This window comes from Patagioenas fasciata, chromosome 4 (genome assembly GCF_037038585.1).
Source record: "Patagioenas fasciata isolate bPatFas1 chromosome 4, bPatFas1.hap1, whole genome shotgun sequence".
NCBI classification, from domain to species: Eukaryota; Metazoa; Chordata; class Aves; order Columbiformes; family Columbidae; genus Patagioenas; species Patagioenas fasciata.
This window is the reverse complement of record NC_092523.1, coordinates 52,359,667-52,368,730: the sequence shown is the minus strand read 5'-3', so window position 1 is coordinate 52,368,730 and position 9,064 is coordinate 52,359,667. Positions and strand designations below refer to the sequence as shown.

The window sequence follows — 9,064 nt, the reverse complement described above, 5'->3', positions numbered from 1 at the left end:
TAAGTCTTGATTGGTCAGGATACTGTCTAGGAAACACTCCAAATCAGACTGTGTCCCCTCCCTGGCACAGTGCACAGTAGGTGCTGTTTCCCATATGCGTTTCTGTACCAAGATACGTGTATGTACAAGACACTATAGACGTTCAGAGGAGAAGACATGGGAGGAATACATTTTTTAAGGGCTGTGCAAACAACTCGGATTGGTTTTCAGAAGTTTCCTTCTACAATTGAATATTCAAAAAAGGCTCTCAAAATTAAGTGTATTATCTGTTTGTGATATTCCCTAGCAGCTTGCTTTATGATGCTGGAGACAGACCTCTAATCTCAGCAGGTGCATTCTCAGGGAAGAAATAGGCCTATAAAAGGTAATGGGTAATTAATATAATCAAAAATTCCTCAGTAATGGCTGGGGATATGAGAATTTGGCTCATATTTTCTTTCAGAACCATGGAAATGAAGTTTTATACTTTCTTTCAAAAAGACCGATCCTTCTGTTCAGAGTAGTTTTATTGCAAAATGTCCACACAAGAGCAGATAATACACTTCATATTTCTGCACCGTTCTTACTGGAATTTGATCTCTCCCTTTACTAGCAAAGGAAGGAAGATCTGAAACACCTTCAAAGTCTAATGAGATGCTAATGTGCTAGAAAAAGCCTTTGAATGAGCTTGCTGTAGTCATAATATTGCAAACTTGTTAATTCCGAGACCTTCAATGACACTAAAAATGTTCATTGACAAATGTCTCATTTTCTCTTAATAACACTTACTTTAACGTTGCTGTAAATGATAACAACATTGCTGTAACGATACAGTATTAGCAGTTAAAACCTACCTTCAGTGGTTATTTATATTTTAAATTGCACATTTTCATTTGATCCCATATGCTTTTGACAACCCTGGATTGATTTAAACCCTGGCAATTATAGAACGTTGAATTAAAGCAGAATCCCAGGTATATTACGAAGGCAAGGGGCATCTGGATTCTAGACAACACCTGAGCTAATGTCTCTTTTCTAACTGAGTGATAGGCAGGCACTCTGCAGTGCCAGCAAGCATGGTTAAATCAAATTGACTTCTAGCATTAGCCCAGTGGTGCTAATAGGCTGGACTCACTGTGGATGCCTATCGAAAGACAAATACACTAAAAGCAGAGGTCGTTCTTTTGCCTTTGGCAGCACAGACTTAACTGTACAAAGTTAATTTCTCCTCCATGAAATTATTGTTCTTGCAGTTTATCTTGAATGAGTTTGGTAATGAAAATCTAGAAGGGTTTTTTTTCTTCCCCCCACATCATCCTCTGTAACTCAAGACTTATCGCCCTAGTACCTGGTTGTATTTGTTGTCTCCCCTCATGCTCAGGTGGAAGCAGGGGTTGGTTTCCTTTTTATTTTGCTTGCAGTATCTACCACAATGATGCCTTGATCTTTGCTTCCGGTGTTAATGTTGATTCGTATGGGGCTTGGGATCTGCTTAGAGTTATGCATCACTGAATTGCAGTGATTCTACCATGATGCAAGGAAACATTTTAACACAATGAAGACTTGACTTTTTATTCAAACATTTTGACAGTCACAAGGACTAAATTTTGGTATGGTCATTTTGTGGTTTCACTGTAGACCAGGCTTGAATTTCTGTTCCATTAGACATTTTGAGTGTGCAACAAATTTTTCTTGCTTGATTTAGGTAGGACAGAATAACAAGCAAGCTGCATAGCAAAAATCTGGAGCTTCTTGCAAGTTGAAGATTCAATGTTTAGTTTCCCTCTAATACCAAGAGAGAAAAGGTTACTCTGAAAGATACACATTCACAAAATCTGGTCTCCACAAGGCCGTGAAATCCTTAATTTGTTTAATTCTCCCAGAAGAATATCAATCACTGTTGCATTCCCCCAAATGTTTGTGAGTTTATCAAAAGGAACATTTATTGAGCATTCATTCCACTCTGTCATTAAATCCTCTGGATTATATGGCTGTTGTGGCCTTTTAAATTCCTGGTAAATATGTTACTGACAACTGGCTGTTCTTTTCAAAGCATCAGAACCAAGTGTCCCAGAGTAGATAATTAGTCTGCTCACATCCATCAGCTTTATTTCTGTCACTCGGGGAGATCACAGTGGCCATCGGCATCTGTGGGCAGCTTTCCTGGTGGAGGCACGTGCTCTGGCACCATCAAGGACAGGGGGACATGAGGGACAGAGCAGAGCTTCAAGGATATTGGGGTCAGTGGGTCTGCTCTGCTCCATCAACTTCCTCCCGAGGCCAGGGCAGCAGCCAACTGCATCACATGAGCTGGTGGTGAGGAGAGGTGCAGCCTATTCTCCCACATCCATCCTATGGATGGAATGAGCTGGTTGATGGCCCCGCATCCACACACCCACTTCAAGTTGCCCATTTTTAGAGCAAAAATTTGGGTATACTTTCAGTATTGCTTACGGTCCAGCTGCCTTCCCCTCATACTCTTACCCACCATTTCTAAAGAAAAGGTCAGAGCTTTCTAGCTGCATTTGTTTTCCCCATGGCAGCACGTGGACGTGTCTGCTGCTGCTTTGGACATCTTGGTGGTCTGAAACATCAGGTGTTTGGGCCACTTGCCATACAGACTATGCCAGACTCCCATGTATAAAGTGGTCTGAAGACAGGCTGAGAGATTTGATTTGTTCAGGCTGGAAAGGAGAAGGCTCTGGGGAGACCTTCTGTCAGCCTCCAGTGCCTAAGGGGAACCTACAGGAAAGCTGGAGAGGGACCTTTTGCAAGGACAAGGGATGATGGCTTCAAACTGAAAGAGGGTGGATTTCGATTAGATATAAGAAAGAATTTCTTCCCCATGAAGGTGGTGAGACCCTGGCCCAGATTGCCCAGAGAGGTGGGGGAACCCAGGACTGGTCTGAGATGGGGGCATTTGGACCCTGCTCACCCTGAGTGTTTCATCTTTCTCCCTATCAGGACAGCAGCAGGAGAAGCCCTGGATGCAGACATTTGTCATGGTTGACGGCGCTCTTGTTGAGCCCACCTGGCTTAACCTTTTTAACTGTCCTTCAGTCTGCCTCTTAATGTGACCATTTTATTGACAATTGCAGTTAAAATGGAAGTCAGTTTAGCCAGTCCTGTCTGCTGCTGCTTGAAATTTTTATGTATCGTGACCTTGTTTGTGTCCTTAATTTCTGCTGGAGATGCTCATCTCCTTACGTTGTAACCAATGAATCAATTTTATTTTCTCTGCTGAAGGGGGAGATGACGACAAAGTTTCTCCCCGTACTCCTTATCTCCAATAAGAAAACTCCTGCAGTTTTTCTTTCTTTGTAACTGCCTATTGATTGTGTACGTTTGTGGGCACTGAAGGATTTAGTTTTATTTCTATTTGCTCGATAGCTGAAAAATGACTGCTCGAAGGGCTGCTGAGAAGTGCGGGTCTCATCAACATGTTTTATGACACATTATTCACGTAGAATGGCAAGATGACAATGTGATTACAGGAGATATTCCCTTTTACTTGCTTAGATGATTCCTTCGGATGATACATGCACCTGCAGTCTGAGGCCACGGAACTGCAGCAGGCTCAGTTGCCCCATACTGCCTGTTGCACATGCCCAGATTTAGTGCTCTTACATAAATGGTTTGCCAGTAAATAAAAACAGTCATTTTTCCAAGTGTTTCATGGCAGTGCCTGCTGTGCTCACCTTTGCAGGTCTGTGCAGTTCTCTGCCACCGTGACAGAGTCAAAAATGTGCCTCAGCGGAACCTGGGCTGAGAGGCTACAAGAGCTGCCCAGGGTATGAGAAGCAAACACGAACCGTGTGTTCAGGGATGAAAAACTGAAATAGAGGTGAGGAAGCACAGATGCGAGGTACCAGACTTGTACTGACACAAGCAGTGCTCATCCACAGGAACAGCTGTCTTCACTTGAAATAATTTACAGGACCATACTTTTAATTTATTTTATTTTTAATTTCATATGCAAATGTCTATTACTTAGTAAAAGAGGAGAGGGGAAAGAATGCAGGAACAGGAAATGCGTGTGCTCAGCAACTGACCCAAGAACAGAAAAAGTGGTTTGAGAGTCAGGATGGGAAACCATCGCAGGACTGAGAAATCAGTACTGGGAAACCATCATCAGGATGGGAAGCCATCATTCATGCCAGTCCAGGCAGTCATCAGCAGGACAGGAAATCACTGAGATGGGAAGTTATGGTATGAAAACTCAACCCCTCACAACGCTGAGGCAGGTGCTGGCGGAATCATGGCCACAGGGATGGAGGTGGTTGGCCCCAATAAATCCCACACTGACCAACCACCAAGGCAGGTACAGCAGCAGCTCCTCCTCCTCCTGCCCTCCAGGTAACCCCCAACTGGCTCTGTCCACCAGTATCTAACCCCACCATGCTGCTATGCTTCCCCCAACAGAGAGGTTCCCTCTCCAGCTGCGAATGGCATTGCAGGTGCCAAGCGTGACCTTCGCTGCCCCGGCCATGACACCACCACTCACTGCCTGTGTGCTGCCCTCTGTCCCAAAGCTGCTGGTGTCCTTCCAGGCTGCCCAGGTCCATCCTGTCACCTACCGGCTGACACAGACCAGTGTCTGGCATAGGGTGCTGGGGACCCTGGAGCAGCTTCCCCACAGGGTGCAGGTCTCCCAAGGGGTGCACCTTCCCCAAGGGATGCAGCTCCCCCATGTCCCTGCTCCTTGTCCCACATCCTACAGTGGGGGACAGCAGGTGATAACAGGTACGCTGGTGCCACACCAGACAATGGGACTGGAACGGTGGCCCAGTTGCAGCCCCTGTAACCCCACAGACTCCTGCCAGCCGTCTGTCCCTGCCTGCCCTGGCCCCCCACCACCCCATGGCCATGCAGCTCAGAGGTGCAGGGCCCTCCTGTGCTCCACACCCTGCTTGGCAGCACCCAGGAGCCATTAGAGACATCCAACAAGGATGGACTGGCCATGGAGGTTAGTGTTTCTGCTGCCAGCCTGGCTCCACCACCTGGCAGAACCACTGTGAAGCCCACAGGTGAATTTTTGTGGTGGGAGAGCCCATGGGCGGGTGGCCAAGCTGAGGACAGCTTGCATCACCCTGGGATGGGTTGGCTTTGTTTGCTTTGTCAGCAGTGGTGACCACCCAGGCAGCCCTGGGGAGGCCCGTGGATCTGCCCAAGCAGGGACCAGCTGCCTGTCTCGACACCATGGACTGTGAGGACACTCCCTGATGTCCCCAATAGCCCCAGCTTGGCCACCTTCCTCAATGAGCTCCCTGACCTCTCTGAGTACATGGCAGAGGGCAGCTGCCCAAAGCAGAAAGCAGTGGCAATGGGGCTGGGGGACAGTGAGGACACCAGCCCTGGTGTCCTTGACACCCCCAACTTGACCACTTGCCTCAACAAGGTCCTCGAGCTCTCTGAGTACAGGGCAGAGGACACCAGTCCCACGTGGTGGTGGTGGGGCTGAAGGACAGCAAGGTTGTCAGTGATGTCCCCAACTCTCCCAACTTCATCAGCCAGCTCCCTGACCTCTCTGAGTAAGTGGTGGAGGGTGGCTGCCCCAAAGACTGCCCCAAAGCCCAGACTGGGAAAGGCAGGTGGCACCAAGACCAAGGTGGGGCTGGGGGACAGCAAGGACACCATCCCTGATCTCCTTAATTTCCACAACAGCCTCAATAAGCTCCACAATCTGTTGGAGGAAGTGGCAGAGAGCACCTGCCTCCAGGACCAAGTGCTGGTGGGATGGCTAGGGGACAGCAAGGATACCAGCTTGAGCACCAATGGCACCACTTTGACTGCTGAGGTCCTCACTGAGCTCCCTGATCTCTCCAAGTACATGGCAGAGGGCAGCTGTCCCAAGGAGCTAGTGGTGGCGGTGGGGCTGACGGATGGTGAGGACAACATCCCCAATGTCCCCAGCACTTGACCACAAGCTCCCCCACCTCTTGGAGTACAGGGCAGAGGGTGGCTGCAAGGAGCAAGTGGAGAGAGTGATGCTGGTGGATGGGGATAACACCTTCCCTGATGTCCCTGCTAGCCTGGCCAGCACTGCCTCCTTCAATGAAGTCCCCAACGGCTTGGCATACAGGGCAGAGAATGACTGCCCCAAGGACCACCTGGCAGTGGCCATGCTAGGCAACACTGACCCCTTCTGGGGATGGTGGTCTCCCCCCATGCAGGATCCTCAAGGAATGCAGGGCACTGGGGTGATGGACCTTCCCACCTAGCTGCCAATGAGTCCCTTGGAGGCTTCTGAGCAGAGCTTTCCAGAGGGCTCTGAGGAGACATCAGTGGACAGTCCTGTAGTGAGTCCCTGGAAGGATCCCCTGAAGTACCCTCTGAAGAGTCCTCTGCTCAGCCCCCTGCACATCCCACTGCTGAGTCTCCTGGCCAGGCCCTTGGCTGTCCCCCAGTGTCATCCACCCCCCATGGCCCAACTTAGGAAGGAGGTGCAGCGCAGGCAGCTCTGGGTGCTTCTGATCCCCTTGTCACTGCTGCCGGGCATCATTTTCTGACAGGTGCTGCCCAGATTGGGAAAGGCAGGTGGCACCAAGGCCAAGCCCCCTGTACCAGCCAGCACCCCCAAGATTTGTGAGACCTCTCCCCAAGACAGCATTCCACCAAAGAGAAAGAGAAGAAGATGATGGTGCACCAGGTGGCTCAACCAACTGCTCCAGTATGTCGGAGCCCCCTTTGCCTGCCATGACAACCCCAGGCCTGCCAAACACCCCTTCTGGTTCTGCTGCCTTCACCTGGCAATCCTGCCAGCCCCAGCCCAGAAGAGGCCATGGCCCTGCCTGGGACCTTGCGATTAACTAAAGGAACCACCGCCTTGGAACCAGCATTGCCCTGACCTGGAACCAACACCCCTAGGACTGCCATCTCTACACCATTTTCTGCTGCTGACAGCCTCAGCACTGGCATGCCCACAACCTGCCAGTTGACCCAAAACCAACCCAAGTGGGATTCAATACCATGTAAGGCCATGCTCAGTTACAAAGGAGGCTGGGTCGGGGGCAGCCTCACTCTCTCTCACTGCCGGGAGTGGAGTGGTCCAGGACAGTCTCAGTTCTCTCTGGACCACGTGGTTCAGTGCTTTTGTGTTTCGGGTGTGAGCTGCTGTCTGGGATGAGGTCCAGGTATCAGTGTGGGCTGCAGTCGGGAATCCACTTGCTGCTTTGGAGGAGGTGAGCTGCAGCTTCGCAACTGCCACATGGCGAGATTGCGTATCCATCGCTTTGTACATTCATTACTGTTGTCATTACTGTTTGTTCATTTTTTTCTTTGCTGTTCCATTAAACTCCTCTTATCCCACCCCATGAGTTTTGCCTTGTCAGGACTCGGGTAGCGCGGTGGATTGCAATTCACTGCTTTGAGCTGGAGCTCTGTGCTCTGTAGCTGGGTGACGGTCGGGGTTTGGCACATCCCTGAACAAGGCATTATGCTTCATAGGGCTGTTGGAAGTGTGTCTAAACACGGCAGCAAAATCATCAGGTGTGTGTGGGGCAACAGGGCTGAAATCGATCAACAGTCCACAAAGAGATTCTTCTTCCTTGGTGTTTTGAAATCAACAGTTGGTTTCCCTCTGGCATCACTCTGTATATCAGAGCTCTAACAGATAAATAACTAAGAGTTCGAACAAAAGGTGTGCAAGTCCAAACATGAAGAGAAGATGTCAGCCAGATGGTAGAAGAACACAATGTCTGTTCCTGTGACAAATTTTGCCTGTTGATTCAAGAATAGGCACTTTGTTTTTCATGAGATACAACATTGGAAATGTGTCATCTCCAATCCATTTCTGTCAAGCTCAGTTGTCAGAAAGAGTGAAATTTCTTTCCAAAAAAGCATAGCTACTCATCCCTAAAAGCACGCTGCGCCCACATTCTGTTATTTCTCTCTTTCTAATCAATGTTTTATTCTGCAAGGATGCCACTGAACCTGGGAAATGGCCTGTTAACAGAAGTCCTAGCCAAAAAGTGTGTGGGGTTTTTTTTCTTTTCTGGTCTTGAGGAGAGGAATGTTTTAAATATTTGTTCATTTTGTTAACTTAGTGTCACAGTGTTTCACCAGTCACCTGAAAACTCATCCACTTTTCACTGTGAATAAAAGAAAGAACAATGGCTGATGTGACCTGTTTTATCTGGAGCCAGTCCTGTGGTGCTTTAAAAGAGCCCCATGTAACGAAACCTGTAATTTTAAAACAAAAGCCTTCCTTACTGAGTATGGTCAGGTACCTGGAATAGTACCAGGGATTGCTGGTAGAGCTGTATTACATTCTCACAGGAATAATACTGGCTAACAATCAGATTTGACAAAAGATGTGAAGTTTTCTTTTTTAAATAAGGAATTCATTAGTATTGTTGAATACTCTTATCATATTTAACTATATATGATTTCTTCTTACTTGGTTTCTCCATCTTCAAAGGCTTTAGAAGTCAGATAAAAGCAGATCTACATTAGAAGCCTGGGTACTGGGGAGGTGTTCATATGCAATAGACTGTAGCAGACATAGAGTATATTTCTCTAAAAGCTTTCCTGAATTTTAATGACAGGGAATATAGCTTGAAGACAAAACTTGGGCCTAGGAAAATACAGAAAAGGGAAACTCATAAAGCAACATGTGGAAAATAGTAGCTCGCTGGAGCTACTTTTATGGTTTGAATTAATTTTTACTTCAGCAGCACTTGTTAAAACTATAAATAGATAAATAGTCTCTTGCTTTCCTATTACTTTCTTCCTCTTATAGTGTGCTTTAGAAGTCTTCCCATTCAGTGATTTTTATTTTATTATGTTTAACTGTCACTGCAGGCTCTGAAGAGAATTACTTTGTTATCAGGCTGCTTTGTCTCAGTTCCTAGTGTGATAAAAGCCAGTCACTTGGAGTCACTTTATTCAAAACAATGGCAAGTATAAGATATCTTGATGATTAGAACATCTTCAAAAAAGGACCGCCATCTGCCTTGATTCATTTCTCCCACTTCCAGTGTCTTTTCCCTATGGAAAGATGAAATCATTGAGATTATTTTCAGTCCTGTCTGCTGAGATGATGTGGTACCATCTTATAAGACATGTATATGGCTGGGTCTTAAGA

The 9,064-nt window shown here is 47.4% G+C and overlaps 1 protein-coding gene across 3 annotated transcripts in view; it reads right to left on the bottom strand.

Moving 5' to 3' along the window:
• Positions 1-3,076: 3,076 nt before the first annotated feature.
• TECRL (trans-2,3-enoyl-CoA reductase like) overlaps positions 3,077-9,064 on the bottom strand; it is a 63,702-nt gene continuing 57,714 nt past the window's right edge. For 2 of the 3 annotated variants that reach the window (XR_011738836.1, XM_071807845.1), the window contains exon 15: positions 3,077-8,967. Coding sequence is in view for 2 of the 3 variants with exons in the window: in XM_071807845.1 (XP_071663946.1) it covers positions 8,939-8,967 (29 nt within the window). In the remaining variant the exon portion in view is untranslated. The remainder of the gene's footprint in view (positions 8,968-9,064) is intronic. The other variant, XM_071807846.1, reaches the window with a different exon arrangement.